This window comes from Pan paniscus, chromosome 13 (genome assembly GCF_029289425.2).
Source record: "Pan paniscus chromosome 13, NHGRI_mPanPan1-v2.0_pri, whole genome shotgun sequence".
In the NCBI taxonomy this organism is placed as follows: Eukaryota; Metazoa; Chordata; class Mammalia; order Primates; family Hominidae; genus Pan; species Pan paniscus.
Genome location: NC_073262.2, coordinates 72990900 through 73007027, shown reverse-complemented (window position 1 = coordinate 73007027; position 16128 = coordinate 72990900). Strand labels below are relative to the sequence as shown.

General features: G+C 40.6%; 1 protein-coding gene across 1 annotated transcript in view; it reads right to left on the bottom strand.

The window, feature by feature from the left end:
• Positions 1-16128, bottom strand: part of MYO3B (myosin IIIB) — a 482619-nt gene that overhangs the window by 321992 nt on the left and 144499 nt on the right. The window contains exon 8 of the mRNA XM_063595441.1: positions 4021-4086. Within this exon, the coding sequence (XP_063451511.1) occupies positions 4021-4086 (66 nt within the window). The remainder of the gene's footprint in view (positions 1-4020; positions 4087-16128) is intronic.

The window sequence follows — 16128 nt, the reverse complement described above, 5'->3', positions numbered from 1 at the left end:
TCAGATCCCTGCAGCAGTCGATACGAAATCTTTTGGTGGGTAGTGACCAGCATGGACTAAAAAAGACCTAGAGTATTGAATCGACTCTGTTACGGCTCAGTAGTCACATGAGGACAAAGTATTAAAGGTCTTAAAGCCGTTAAGGAACTTTTAGTCCTATTTATTCTTTAAAGAGAAACAGTTAGATTTACTATGTCTTGGTCTACAAAGGGAACTGAAGCAATTATCTGTATAATTCAGGTTAAAGGAAACTTTTCCTAAAATTACCAGATAATCATCTTCTCCAGCCCAGTCCCTCCAATAATGAAAAGCTTATAATCTGAAGGTCTTAATCCTCCATCTTTCTTTCCCTTGACTCCTAATATGAGCAAGATAAGTATAAAAACAAACTAAGGCTCTCTTTTTAAATAGACATTTCAAACCCAGTGAATATCATTGTTTATACTGAATTAGAGATTTGAATAAATATAATGCACAGCATTTGGTCAAACTGCATTTGATAGGCTGAGTAATGGCAGCCTAGTGTCAGCAGTCTCCTCTACAGAATGAAAGGATATTAGTTGGGGCTGGGCTCAGTGGCTCACACCTGTAATCCCAGCACTTTGGGAGGCTGAGGTGGGCAGATCACTTTAGGTCAGGAGTTCGAGACCAACCCGGCCAACATGGTGAAACCCCATCTCTGCTAAAAATGTAAAAACTAGCTGGTCCTGGTGGCACACACCTGTAATTTCAGCTACTTGGGAGGCTGAGGCACAAGAATCATTTGATCCCGGGAGGCCAAGGTTGCAGTGAGCCAAGATCATGCCACTGTACTCCAGCCTGGGCAACACAGTGAGACTCTGTCTCAAAACAAACAAACAAAAAAAAGAAAGTATATTATTTGGGAATGGTGGGCAGGCTTCTATTTAAAGATATATAATATAATAATCCGTTCCCAATTTTGAGAAATATTCCCAAAAATATTGCAGAAGAATTTATGGTTGAAGAACCTAAGATGTTATGGGAAAACAGGATTGGAGGGCTGAGGTCAAGAAGGAATCTATAATCACCTATTATATAAAATTTTTCACTAATAAAAAACTGTAAAGACAACTCATTAAACAAAAAGAAGACTGATGACATATTTCCATCTTAAACTAGTAATAAACCACATAATCACTTAATTTCTAATTGCCTTCCTGACTCATTATAAACTTTCCAGACTCTCCCTCCCTTGCAATTTCAACAGGATGCTTTTTGCTTTGCTCCTGACAGTATGCATACTCAAAGGCATTGTTTTCTGTGTTTAGCCCTCCATTCTAGTATTCAAGACCTTTTGCAACTCAGAATGAGTGCATCTGAAATTCTCAGAATTGGGAAAAACATAGCAGATTTGAATTGGCATATAATAGGATTTGCCATAAGGAACTATCAGTGTTAGGGAGGAATTTCTGCATAGTTGACCCTTGAACAACATGGATTTTAACTGCACGGATGCACTTATACGTGGCTTTTCTTCCACCTCTGCTAACCCTGAGACAGCGGAACCAACCCCTCCTCTTCTTCCTCCCCCTCAGCCTATTCAACGTGAAAAAGATGAGGATGAAGACCTTTATTATGATCCACTTCCAAGTAATGAACAGTAAGCACGTTTCTCTTCCTTATGACTTTCCTAATAACATTTTCTTTTCTCTAGCTTACTTTATTGTAAGAATACAGTATATAATACATATAACACATAAAATATGTATTAATCAACCGTTTATGTTATCAGCAAGGCTTCCAGTCAACAGTAAGCTATCAGTAGTTAAGGTTTTGGAGAGTCAAAAGTTATAGGCAATTTTTGACTTCACAAGGTGGGGGGTAGTCAGCACCCCAACCTCTGCATTGTTTAAGAGTCAACTGCATTGTGTACAGTCCAATCTCTGTCATCAATTATGTACCTTTATTCTCAAATCCATCCAAGGAATACTGTGCTTAGTTTATGATTACGAACATACTCTTGAAAAAGTATACAGAAGCCAAAGTTTTGTGAGTCAAGTCACATTTTTAGAGGCATCAGGAGAGTTTGGTATGGGAAGGCATATTAGTGAATATGTAATGGATTTTTCTAGGACAACAGCTTAGACAAGGTCAATCAAGGGTATCTGTGTGCGGCAATGAAATGAAAAGGAAAAATCTTTGGATCCGGCCTTTACCAGCAAAATCACTGGAACCTTAGTTCCCAGATTTGTTTCCTTGGGGGTGGTCTGAAATGTGGTCCCAAGCTACCAGCATGTCTTCAGCCCTTTAGTTCCCTCCACTTACTCTTTTGGGTCCCAAACCTCTGGAAGTGGCTCTTCCACTGCTCTTATGTGAGCATCATCCCTCCTACAAGTATCTGTTTTTCCTCTCAACATGGCCTGACACCATCACCTTTGACTGGTGGCTGCTCCTAGTGCATTCTGCAGCCAGGACAAAAATGTCAACGTGGGGCTAAAGGGGCAACGAGATACCCTCCACCCCTGACCTTCAACTTCATGGTCATGTTCCAACACAGTCTTTCTTAGTAGGGGTCTTTGAGTTCTTTTCCACTCCCCTTTCCTGAGGAACATGGCAAAAGTCCAGGAGGGATAGGACAAGCAAACAAATTCAGGGACCCTGAACTATACTACATTTGAAATGAAAATGAAACTGAAATATAGGTTCATAGCTGTTTACACAAACCCCCTGGAGCCAAATGTATTTTGGAATTCAGAATTTTATCAAATTTTACAAAGGTAAACTGGTACATTTACTGTATATTATGTAACAGCCCCAGCAGGATCTGGGGCAGCACACTATAATCAAACAAATATATCTGCTGCCAAACACATGAATATTCACATCAAGTAAGATGAATAACAACTATAAATAGCCTCACAGTTAAGGTCATATGTTACCATCAAATCAGTTCACATAAGGTTAGGTTTTGCTGCTAAATGACTCAACTACAAAAGAACTTTTATCTTTCGGAGCTCTTTGGATTTTGGAAATACGGATAAGAGATTGTTGATCTGTATTGTGATTTATTAAGGAAGATGATCAAAAGACCCACTTTGCTTTATTGCCTGGCTTCTTTGTGAAAGCTAAGTTTGCACAGAGGCATAAATTAGAAAACTTTGTGTTGACCCTTCCCCACTTCTTATTTGTCAGCTATTTTGGTCACTTCTTTTCTCCTCCCACGACCTCTGAACACCTTGTTTCATATACTAGATCCCACAGTACTTCTTCCAAGCTCCTCTGCCTTGGTATGGTTGGTAATGCCTGGTCTAGATTCCTGTCCCCTCAATTCACCAGGCCCCTAGCTTGGGGCCCTGTAACCTCCTCCAGTAGTCTGAGTATCTTTCTCAGACTTAGGACCAGTGTGGTCCAAAAGCCCATGACCCCAGCACTGAGCCACTATTGGTTTCACTGTTGATTCTGCTCCTGTCTGAGTCCCAGCAATACTTGCCTAGTGACATAGCTCCTACCAGGTATGTCACACCATCATCTTGGCCTTCATTTTGTTCCTCATACCTTGAGCCTGGGCTGGGATACCTTACCTTGGTACCCCAAGCCTGAGATTCTACTTTGTCCCTCAATCATCTTGGAAACTGGACCCTTGTTCCCATGCCACAGATCCTAGAGCAAGCCCAACTTTCACACTGCAAAAACTCTGTTGGAGGCTGCTACCTTCTGTCTTCTCTTTGGTCCTAATGTGGGCATCAGATTTTTAGATGTTTCATCTCTCCCCATTAAACATGACAAGTTGTCAATATTTGCCCTAAGACAAAGTAGGTTCTCAGATAAATGTGACCCATATGATAAGAAGGACTTATTATAACTGAGAGTCAAATGGAACGCCTTACTTTTCACATCTTGCAAAGGCATCTTCTATCATTTACTAGAACAAACCCTGAGTCATAACGTGCTAACAGGCATAACAACCTCTAGTGTCAAGTAAATTCCACAGCCTGGATTTCTCCAATCACTGCTCAAGGCCTTGCTAGATGGGCAATTTTTAGTGGAAGAAATACTCACTGTGAAATAAAGTGGTTGAATTCTTCACACCAATTTTCTGGATGAAGTAAAGTAGGTGGAGGATTTCTGAAAAAATAACAGCAATTTTTTCTTAAAAAAGAAGAGTTTCATTAAAGGCAAAATATCAACTTGTTTTTATTGATATCATTCTAAATGGCTCTAATAAAATCTGTTTGTTCTCATATGAGAGTCATTTTTTAGTGGTAGATTATAAAGTGCCAACCCTTATTCCTGTAGTCATTCATTTTCATTGACTGAAGACCTACTATGTCCCTGGCCTTCTCAGGACCTGTGAAAGTTACAAAGATCAGGAACATTCTTTAAGAAGCAGACACCCTAATGAGGGGTGAGGCAAGCACACAAACTACTATAACAGAGCTGAGGATTATTAGTGCTATAAGAACGCTCTAAACATAGTGCTAGGGGCTTTAGTGAAAGAGACTTTTAATTGTACAGGATTTTCAGATCATTATGGTACCATTTGAATTAAATATGTGATGCATTTAAAGTGTACTCATAAATTCATAGTCACATTTTTAACTATCTCCTATGTATCAACTTCTGCAATAAGCACTGGAGAAAGTCAGACAGTCAAAACAATGTCCCAGACTCCGTGAAGTTCCTGGGTAGAGAAGGAGACAGACATATACCATACCTAATAATTGGATGTCCGAGAGAATGAGAGAATGGCAGAAAGAACTTTAGGTAAGCAGACCACCTCCTGGTGAGAGGGCAAAAAAAAAGAGGGGTGGGGATGGGGTAACAGCCCTGATTTGATTGAATACCACAAAGAGATCTGATTTCAAAACAGAAGTGACTATATTACCTTTATGATGAGACTTTTTTCTAGCAATACATGGAAATAAGGGCTTGTCGGCAACTCAAGTTCAGAAAATGAAGAAAGTGACAGTTCTGCACACATGAATTATGGCTGTAAATTTTAAAGCCATCATATGTGATCCTTGATTTTACCTTGATTCTAACTGCTTCCTAAAGCCATGGATTGCTCAGATTCAATAGGCAGAGGAATGGGAAGCAGCAAGAATTACCAGAAATAAATATACATCAGATAATGTGATCGCAATTTGCCCCTCGATATCCATTATCTTCTCATTTCTTATAGTACAATTTTTATTTCAGCATACTGCTGCCGTAATAAAGATTACAATTTCTTGAGTTCCTTACGGCTAGATGTGGTTCTGTGACCAAGTTCTAGTCAATGATATATAAATAGAAGTATTATATGGTATTTCCAGAAAGTCTCCTTAAAAGAGGGGAGACATGCCATTCTTCTCCTTCCCCCTTCTTTCTTTTTAGAGCATGGGTATGATGGCTAGAGCTTGAGCAGCCATTGTGGACATCAGATGAACTTGAAAGTGAAAACTATGAGCTGAATACGACAAAGCAAACAGATAGAAAACTGGATTCATTATGACATTGCAAAGCTGCCAGACCAGCTCTAGTCTGCTTCCCCCTAATCTTCCTTACTAAGAGAGAGAAATAAACTTCCATCTTCTTCAAGCCACTGGTACATGCAGCTGAGTCTAATCCTCAGTCAGATAACCCTTCCGAGTATTTTCCTACCATATGATTAGAACATAATATGATAAGTGATATACTAGAAGCACAAGCACCATATGTGGGTAGAATAATTAAGATGCTGCTTACTCAATCTAGGGAGTCTCAAAAGACTTTATAAAGAAGATAAACTTGAGCTGGCTCCTGAAAATTAGATTGGATTTTTCAAGATAGAGAAGGAGAGTGAAGCCATTTTAGGCTCAGAAAACAATATGTACCAAGACACAAGGATGTAAAAAAGCATAGTCAGTCCAAAAAACCTAATTTGTTGAGGCTAGACTATATATGATCTTTTGGATCTGAAGAGAGAGCAGGGGGGAAGGATAAGATGAGAAGGAAGAATGATTAGAGGAAGGAGATGATTTATCTGTTCTGCATATGAATTTAGTTACCCTTCATATCTTATAATTCAAAAACCTGTAAATTATCTGTGTATTACCCAGAAAGAATAGCAGTTAAATTTTTCCCCCCTTCTGCTGGATCAGAGACAAAGGAGGAGGCTGCCTCTTTATCTCATTCACTCCATTCAACAACATATGCCTTCATCTTTCCCTAGTACCACCATCACATAACTTCAGCTTCAGTCCTAGTTTGACTGAGCAGTTCTTACTGCCTGTGGCTATCTGAGGTTTTACATGCCCTGCCAGCTCACCTCTGTGGGCAGCTTTGGTGCTATATCTTTCAGTGAGTCCGTTATCCTAGATCATCTCTACAGCCGTATCCAGGATTTGCACTTTCCTTGATCTTCTCAGGTTTCCTGATCATTCTGTTCTAAGGTCAGTCCCACAGAGAAGAGCTGCTTAAGCAATCTACTGTCTAATAGACTTAATTCACCCCCAAAGCAGTTCACCATGACTAAGTCATTTGTAGAGAGACTGAGTAGATTTGACTGAAATGACACTAGCAGGCTCAACACTGGCCTGCCCAGCAGGGAAGGGGCATCTGTCTTCTATAAGTAGAGAGTGACCTGGCAAGGGTCCAATAAGAAATGGATGGTGAATATCCACTTTAGTATAGAGAACAATGTACCCTCCTGTTTTCAGTCTCTTTCTCAGCAGGAAATATGCACAAGGGGTATTGTTTTGTTGTTGGCCTGAGGAGAGTGGCAGCAAACCACCACTCACCCAGGTCACCACCAACCCTCTATGGCTTCACAAAAACACCACACAAGGAAACATCTTCTTTGAAGCCCAGCATCATAGCAAGTTGGTTAAGAGAACCTCATTTGATCCTGTAAATGTCCTGCCTTTCCTGGAGTTCATCCTACTTTGGTTCAGTAAAGCAAGATCTTGTGAAAGATTATTATCTGATATAATGAAAACCAAATGAATTTGAAGACTTTGCAATACTTTGTTTGGACTGGCAATATAAATTCTAATTCTCTCACAACCCAGAAAGAAGACCAGTGAAGGGAAACCATGTAGGTTATTCTTTTGTTTCATTTGTGAGTGCTCCTCTCTCTGTTGCAGCTAAAACATTACTGATCCCAGAATCCTGTTTTTCTCCCTATTCTCTTCCCATTCCATGCATTCACTGAGGGCTTACTGTATGTTGACAGCTTCCTAACATGCCTTGATTTCTTGTCTGCCTTTTAGTTGGTGCATCTGACTACTTACTAGATGGTTGCATTTTGATTTCCCAGAGACATCTTAAGGTCAACATGTTCAAAACCAAACATCTTCCTTTCTTAAGGCTGCATCCCACCAGGTTGTTGAAGTCAGAAACCTGGATTCTACATTCTCCCTTAACCCCATATCCAATTAAAGCAGGCAGAATAATGGCTCCCTCAAAGATGTCTACATTCTAATCCTCAGAACCTATTAATATGCTACTTCATATGGCAAAGGGACTTTATTTATGTAATTAAGGCAAAGGTCCTAGAGACGGGGAGGTTGTCTTGGATTACCTGGATGGGCCCAACTTAATCACATGAGTCTTTTAAAGCGGAAGAGGGAGGCAGAAAGAAAAAAGAAGAGGCAGGAGAGATTCAACGTATGAAAGGGACTTAACCCGTCATTGCTGCCTTTGAAAATGGAGGAAGTGGCCATGAGCCAAGGAATGCAGGCAGCATCTGGAAGATGGAAATGGGCCTCAGCTGATATTTAGCAAAGAAATGAGATCCTCAATTCTACAGATGCAAGGAAATGAATTCTGCTAATAACCTGAATGACCCAGAAAATAAATTTCCCCTCAGCCTTAAGAAAGGAGTACAGCCCTACTGACACCTTGATTTTAGCCCACTGAGACCCGTGGCAGACTTCTAACTTAAAGAACCATAAGATAATAAATTTGTGTTGTTTTCAGCCTCTAAGTTTGTGGTGATTTGTTATGACAGTAATAGAAAACTAATATACCAATCAAATATCAAGTCTTCTCAGTTCTACTTCCTAAATCCCTCACTCATAACCTGTCCCCTCTTTCACATCCTAGTCCAGTTACTCATCATCTCATACCCATACTACTCCAATGTCCTCCTTGTTTTTCTCCTTCCCTCTACCTCATACCCCTCTAATCCCTGTTGTACTTGGTAGCTGGAATTTCTTTATAACATACAAATATGACCTCGTTGTTTCCTTCTTCAAAATTCTTCAGCAGATGCACACTGCCAGAATGATAAAATGTTAACTCCTTTGCATGATATATACAAATGGTCTTGCCTGCCACCTACCTGTCTACTTGATTTCATCTTAAATCACTTGCTCACCAGATGCTGTAGCACTGTGCTGCACAGTACTTGTAGCTCCAAAACAGGTCCTATTCTTTCATGCCTCAGGGCCTTTGCACATGATGTACCTCCAGTTTAGAATACTCTCCCTAATTTGTCCACCTGGCAGGCTCCTACTCATGTTTCATGTGTATCTATAGTGCCCAGCACAGAAATCCTCGGTAAATTTTTTGAATGAATGCACACAAACATATACATGTTGCAGGTAGGCCAAGAAATGGTGATATGACAAAATATGACTTGGTCTTCAAAGTAGCATAAAATTAGACAAATATGGAACAGCTCTTTTGGAAATCAGCAAATTCCAACTAAATTATTCACAGCAAGCAGGTTTGAAGAATAAAGGAGTACTGACTTGATTTGGATTTGAAAATATAAGCCTCATTCCTCTACTTTTGAAGCCCAAATGTCGCCAGGTCCCTGAATATATATAACCAAAATGAGCAAATAAATCATGATTTAAACCTCATTGTAGACATTAGCTGATGTCACAACCATTATACACACATACATGGTGGGTCAGAGACAGAAGGAGATGAATACCAATAACCATCATATGTTGAGTGCTTACTACCACAAAGCTTCATGCCAAGTGCTTCACATGTAGGTCAACTAAACATTGCAATAATCCTACTAAATAGGAATTATTCCAGTTTCACAAGTGAAGAAAATGCAACTTAAAAGAAGAAATTTTCAAAAAAACATTCAGCAAAAATTGGAAGAACCAGGTTTTAAATTCAGGTATTTCTGTCTCCAATGCCCATATACCTCACTCTTCTGTATTTTATCTCGTGAAGAGTCCATTACTTTGGAAGATGAATTAAGAGAACATATATGCAAAAAAAAATGACAGAAAACCAATTAGCAAGCAATGCCTCAAGAAGGTGCAAAATGAAGCCCTCAAACATTAAAGCACACTCACCAAGGAGATGCTGAGTAAAAAATTTCTCAGTGAGGCACAGTTAATTAAGAAGGGCTTCCTGAAAGTTGTGAATTTTAAAGCAGGACCTCTGTTCACAGAGGGGACATAAATCAGCTAACTAGGGGAGGAGGGTGTTAGGGGTGAAGGGGAATAACAGAGGAAGATGGAAAGAATGAAGTATAATAACTAAGAAACAATTGTTAACATCCAGTTAAACACTTAGGAATGTGTTAAAAAAACATTCTATTTACTTACTCATAAAAGCAAGAAAGCAAGACATTTGAGTGTAATTAACTGTTCTGATAGTATTAACTACAACAACAGAGCTGCCATTCTGATTACAACTGGTAGATCCCATTAATAAAGTTGAATAGTTAGTCGTGTGTTTGTGTCTGTGTCTCTCTGTCTTGCCCCAGCTGTTCCTAAATTTGCTTTTCTCCCTAAGTCACATCTTACCTGTTCAAAATTAATTATTTTTAAAAGTTTACATTTAATTGTAATACATGATTCATCTCAGGGTAAGAAACATTCCCTGGCTGGGCATGGTGGCTCACCCCTGTAATCCCAGCACTTTGGGAGGCCAAGGCAGGCAGATCACTTGAGGTCAGGAGTTCGAGACCAGCCTGGCCAACATGGTGAAACCCCATCCATACTAAAAAAAAAAAAAAAAAAACAAAAACAAAAATTAGCCAGGTGTGGTGGCCTGCACCTGTAATCCCAGCTACTCGGGAAGCTGAGGCAGAAGAACCGCTGGAACCTGTGAGATGGAGGTTGCAGTGAGCCAAGATGGCACCACTCCACTCCAGCCTGGCGACAGAGAAAAAAAAAAATCCCCAATAGTGGAATGTAGAGAATAAAAAGCAAAATTCCTCCTCATTATACAGTCTCCTCCCCATTATCAGTATGAGTTGTATTCTTTTAGACCTTTTATTACATGAATTTGTAGTATCTGCTATAAATATTTTATATATATATATACACACACACACACACACACACACACACACTGTTTTTCTGTGTTGTAAGTAAACGTCACAATATAAATTGGACAATATATTAATTTTTTTTTTTTTTTTTTTTTGAGACAGAGTCTCGCTCAGTCGCCCAGGCTGGAGTGCAATGGAGCGATCTTGGCTCACTGCAACCTCTGCCTCTCAGGTTCAAGTGATTCTCCTGTCTCAGCTTCCCAAGTAGCTGGGATTACAGACACCAGCCATCATGCCCGGCTAAATTTTGTAGAGACAGTGTTTCACCATGTGGGCCAGGCTGGTCTTGAAATCCTAACCTCAGGTGATCTGCCTTGGCCTCCCAAAGTGCTGGGATTACAGGCATGAGCCACCGCACCCGGCCTTAATTTTTATAATTTTTATAATATAGTTGAGTGTATAATCCCAATAGAAATGGGATTATACACCACAAAAATGTCCTGGTACTTATTTTTTCCATTCAGTAATACAGCTTAAAGTTCATCCATATCACTTTCATACCTAAATGGTATTCCACAAAGTGGGTAACTATAGTTTATTTAGCCATTCATGTATTGGTGAACATTTAGGTTGTTTCTGTTTTTGTTACTATTAGAAAGAAGGCTGAAATGGCTTACATATGCCACATGTCATATGGGATTTCAAACTTTTAAAATATTTCTCAGGTGGCAAAAGCACTGACAAATGAACACTTAGTATCCTTCCAAGAAACATGAATGCAAAGAGAGAATATACTGCTGCATCTTTTGGGGGTGGCTCAGTGAGCAATTTCAGAGCAGTGGGGGCAACAGAGCTACAGCCAAGGAGGAAGCAATCAGCAAATGGTCCCACAGGATTAGGAATAGTGCTCTGTGGGCCAAAACTCCACAGAACACACTGTAAATAGTGACCTTGAGTGGTTCGATTCCAGCAGCTACAAACACTGAACCTTATTGCTGGGTTCCACTTGCAAGAATCTGCTACCTCGTTCCAGTGGTGGGTATCCCTGCGTAATAACCTCAGCATACGTGACACAGACAAAGATGTATTCAAAATATGTATATGTGGCCAGTGTGGTGGTTCATGCCTGTAATCCTAGCACTTTGAGAGGCTGAGGCGGCCAGATCACTTCAGCTCAAGAGTTCAAGATCAGCCTGGGCAACACAACAAAACCCTGTCTCTACTAAAAATACAACACTTAGCCAGGCGTGGTGGCAGGTGCCTGTAGTATCACCTACTTGGGAGGCTGAGGCAGGAGGATCGTCTGAACCTGGGAGGTCGGGGCTGCAGTGAGCCGAGATGGAGCCACTGTACTCCAGCCTGGGTGACAAAGTGAGACTGTCTTTCAAATATATATATTTATACATTATATATATACTATATATAGTATATATATATGCTAATAATTCCACTAGAGAAAACATTTGAAAAAATTACAGAAATAGTTGGAGGCATTTATAATTAGAAAATAGATGATATGAAAATGAAACAGAAATCAGTATCACAATGCTACATACTATACCATCATTAAATGTGAAAGATTCATCCAGGCTAGAAAAGATATCCATGCTAAGTGCTAAATCCACCACAAAGGCACCTCCCAATCAGGGTCAATCCCTTAAAGTAGGGAAAAGGAAGAGAAGAAGAGATGTGTAAGGAGAACATTAGATGGGGAAATGTCTGGAAGAAAGCAAAGACAAAATGCTCCTAGATCACATCTCAGCCTTAGATTACCACTGTCTAAGAAAGGGAAGCTTCTATGATTAATAACTATGATACTTTACAGTAACTGAAGGAATTACCAAAGGTAGTAAGGAGAAAAGCAAAAGCTTGTAGTAAAATTTCAAGCTTGTTGATTCTTCTTTGTTGTTGTTGAGAAGGAGTCTTGCTCTGTCACCCAGGCTGGAGTGCAGTGGCGTGATCTCAGCTCACTTCAATCTCCATCTCCTGGGTTCAAGCGATTCTCCTGCCTCAGCCTCCCAAGTAGTTGGGAATACAGGCATGTGCCATCACACCCAGCTAATTTTTGTATTTTTAGTAGAGACAGGGTTTTACCATGTGGGCCAGGATGGTCTCGATCTCCTGACCTTGTGATCTGCCCGCCTTGGCCTCCCAAAGTGCTAGGATTACAGGCGTGAGCCACCACACCCAGCCTTGTTGATTCTTTTGATTCTGATTCTTAATGACCTGTTTGGTCCTATACCTTAAATAATGCCATTTGCAATGTTAGGCTATAATCACTAAAATGTAAAGTTACTACATTGAATCACACAGTTCATAATAAACCATTCCTAACCACTATAGTCAGTAAGTGACAGGTGTTCACATCCTCTGGCTTTCCAGCCCAGCACCAATCTGCTTCAAAGGTCATCCCAGAATATGAAGATTACATGTTTCCCATATCAGGTATTATTACCCCAGGCCTGTGGGAATGACTTGCAGAGGTTTGGGGGTGTCACCAAGCTCTATTAATCCTTGACCACTACCTCAAAATGTAAGTGTTCACAAAAGGCATGAATCACATTTTCTCATTATCTCTAAAGCACATTGGGGTACCTTTCCCTCTACTGTACTCTCCTTACACAAACACAGGACGCATAAGCAATTCAGCCATGCATGAAGAGTGCAGGAGAAAGTCAAGGACAATAGAAGGTGCCATGTCAATAGAGATGATGGAGGGGACAAGTGGGTGTGTGGCTCATTGTCTGAGCCAATGTGGTCATTTACTGACATCCATTCTTTAATTTCCTCCTTCAATAAGAACTCGGCAATATCATCAATTCCAACTGTTAATGTCCAGTGTGTCAGGGAAGTAGACCTTGCCCCAGGGCTGGCTAATGACCCTTTCCCTAGGTGGTCCTTCACATATAGAGTGGAAACCACAACCCTGTTCTTTTTCACACACATTTGTAAACGCATAATTTTTTTAAAAAAATTATGATTTTAAAGAGATGTGTTTCAAATAGATCATGTTGTTCTCTAAGTGCTTTTCCATCATCAAATTCTGGACTGTTTACATGGGTTCTTTGGAAGTGTGCTCTTTGAAGGTAATCATTACAGTGTGTCTAATGAGAGATGTAGAATCACTCCTCAGTTAGATTAGTATTTTAAGAAAAAAAAAAAAAGCTTTATATGTGTGGTGGGATAAAAACCACAGTGGTATGGGGGAGGGCCGGGGTATAGTTAAAGCCAAAGGTTAAACATGCCGTGCTTATCAATCACTTTTTCTGGTGGCAAGTTATTTTAAAAGAGTTGTTTTATATGAAAATTGTTGGGGAAAGGGGAGTGGCAATAAAAACAGGACTTCTCCCTACCTGGATTCTGAACACGATGAACACAGTCAGCAGATAAGGTCCAAAATAATACCTTTATTATAGATAGAACTGATCTTGGAGAATGTAGCTTTCATCTGCAGGGAGTGGACTTTCTCAAACTGAAAGGCAGAGGTAGAGATAGACTTATCTGGCCAGTCTTGGGACTGGGCTGGACCACCACAGGTACCTCACTCAGGAACACAGCCTTTGCCCCTGAGCTTAACTATGCTGAGAGCAATCAAGCAGGCAGGCTAACTTCCAGAAGAAAGCAGAAGGGAAAGAGCAGGACCATGCACGACCAGTTCCTCCCCATACTCACCATCTGCATACATCACTTCTCATCCTCTAGCATCTATCAGTTTGGGTCCAATCAAAAGACAGAAACCACACCAGAAATTTGAACAAAGAAAATTTAATATAAAGAATGTTTAATTAGGCCAGGCGTAGTGGCTCACGCCTGTAATCCCAGCACTTTGGGAGGCTGAGGCGGGTGGATCACCTGAGGTCAGGAGTTCAAGACCAGCCTGGTCAACATGGTGAAACCCCGTCTCTACTAAAAATACAAAAATTAGCCGGACATGGTGGTGGGTGCCTGTAATCCCAGCTACTTGGGAGGCTGAAGCAGGAGAATTGCTTGAACCTGGGAGGCGGAGGTTGCAGTGAGCCAAGATTGTACCAGTGCACTCCAGCCTGGGCAACAAAGCAAGACTCCATCTCAAAAAAAAAAACCAAACAAAACAAAACAAAAAAGAATGTTTAACTTGTAACAGCGGATTAGATACTAAGGAGTAAAGAGAATTCTAAAGAATACAGATATAGCAGGTATTGGAAGCAGCTGCTACCTCTACTGAGATGGAGTACCCAAGAAGAAACAAATTTGGAAGAGCCCCTGCCCCCAAACCCAAGCCTGAGATTCCGGCCTCAGTGGAAAGGCTATCACTATGGGCCTCCGTGGTGAAGTTCTCTGAGGTGAGACAAGCCAGGGCTGGCAAGCATAAGACCAAAATTGAAATTCATTGAGAAGCCACCAGATTAGGTGCCAGAAGAATTCGCTGGAGGGTGAGCACCACAGGGTGTCCCAAATGCCACTGAGAGCCAAAGGCCACAGAAGCAATTAGGAAAAAGCACACGGAAACCTGCAAGAGCGTTCTTTCCTCCTGCAGTGGCCTTCTAGTGCCCTCTGCTGACAAAGCTTAATATCTGCCACATGGCAAAGAAGAAATGTTCACCAAGTCCACTCCAGCATCACAAAGCAGAGCAAAGGGTAGATTCAGCGCTGAAAAGTGCAGGAACGAAGTGAATTAGAAAACAGAGAGAGGCCAGGAATGTTACAACGCTCTTTAAAAAGAGACAAAAAACCAGCTTCTAAGGAATTTCAATTTGGGGCTTGCAATAGGCAACTTCAAGCTATCGTCAACTGACTGAGTCCAGTCTCCTCCGACATTAGGAGCACTTGCATATATTTGAGAGATAATGAAGAGATTATAGAAACCCTCTTCCCCTACTTAAAAAGACATGTCTTGTGATGGGCATGAAATTTCCTCATTAAGACTCATAGTTTTTCAATCCAGAAGTTCCTTATTTGAAATGGGAATGTTCTGTGAGGCATCCTTTTGTAAACCTTTATTGACCAAAACTTCCTTGGGATAAATGACAGTCAAGAATAAAAATGTAGAAAAAGGGATCCAGCAAAGGGGCCAGTGAGGGGAAAGGACCACAAATACAGATTTAATCTCTTTATGGGTTTCCGTTCCTATGATTCCAATGTTGTATGAGCTGAAAAAGTGAAGAGTCAGGTGGCATGGCACCTTTCCGACTCTTTCCTGTCGCTCTGCCTCTAGGATTTCGCCCAACATAGAAAGGTAAAGGAACCAGTGAAAGCCCATGTGATTCGAAGCTCTTTTGCCAGGATCATGGCCATAAAAGGGGAACTCCTTTTTCTTCTGGGCCCCAATTTCTCACCAACTCAGTCATGAGTGCTAAGTCAAAGATAGGGAGTCAGCCGAAGGGAGCTGATTCATGGGTCTCCCCCTGGCTCTTTTAGGTCCAGTCAGGAACCCAAGACTTTCCTATAAGCTGGACCATTTTTCTGCAGTCTAATATTTCTGAAGCCTGAGTCATTCATGATAATAATAACAACAGCTAACAATAATAAGTTATTAGATAATAATAACTCACTTCTTGAGTACTTACTATGTGAAAGCACTGTGCTAATAATGTGCTGATTTAATCCTCACATAAACCCTATGAGGAAGATAAACAAGTCTGTTTTAGAGATAAGAAAACAGAGGCTTAGAGAAGTTCAGAAGCTGGTAATGGTGCGGCCGAGCTTCAAATGCAGGCAGCCCAATTCCAAAGTCCAAAATTACAACCATCTTGCTTCTGCATTTGGGATTTATTCTTGATTAATGAGACACCACTTCTTTAGATTCTGCTAGAGCATTTTATATCATATTAATGGGGAATCCAGGCCTGATATGATAAGCCAGTTGCCCTTCTGACATCCTATCAACTTAAGCATCAACTCAAGCATATTATTCTTCAGTTCATCCTATCAACTTAAGCATTAGCATTCTTCAGATTATAAGACACTAGCAAGCAAAT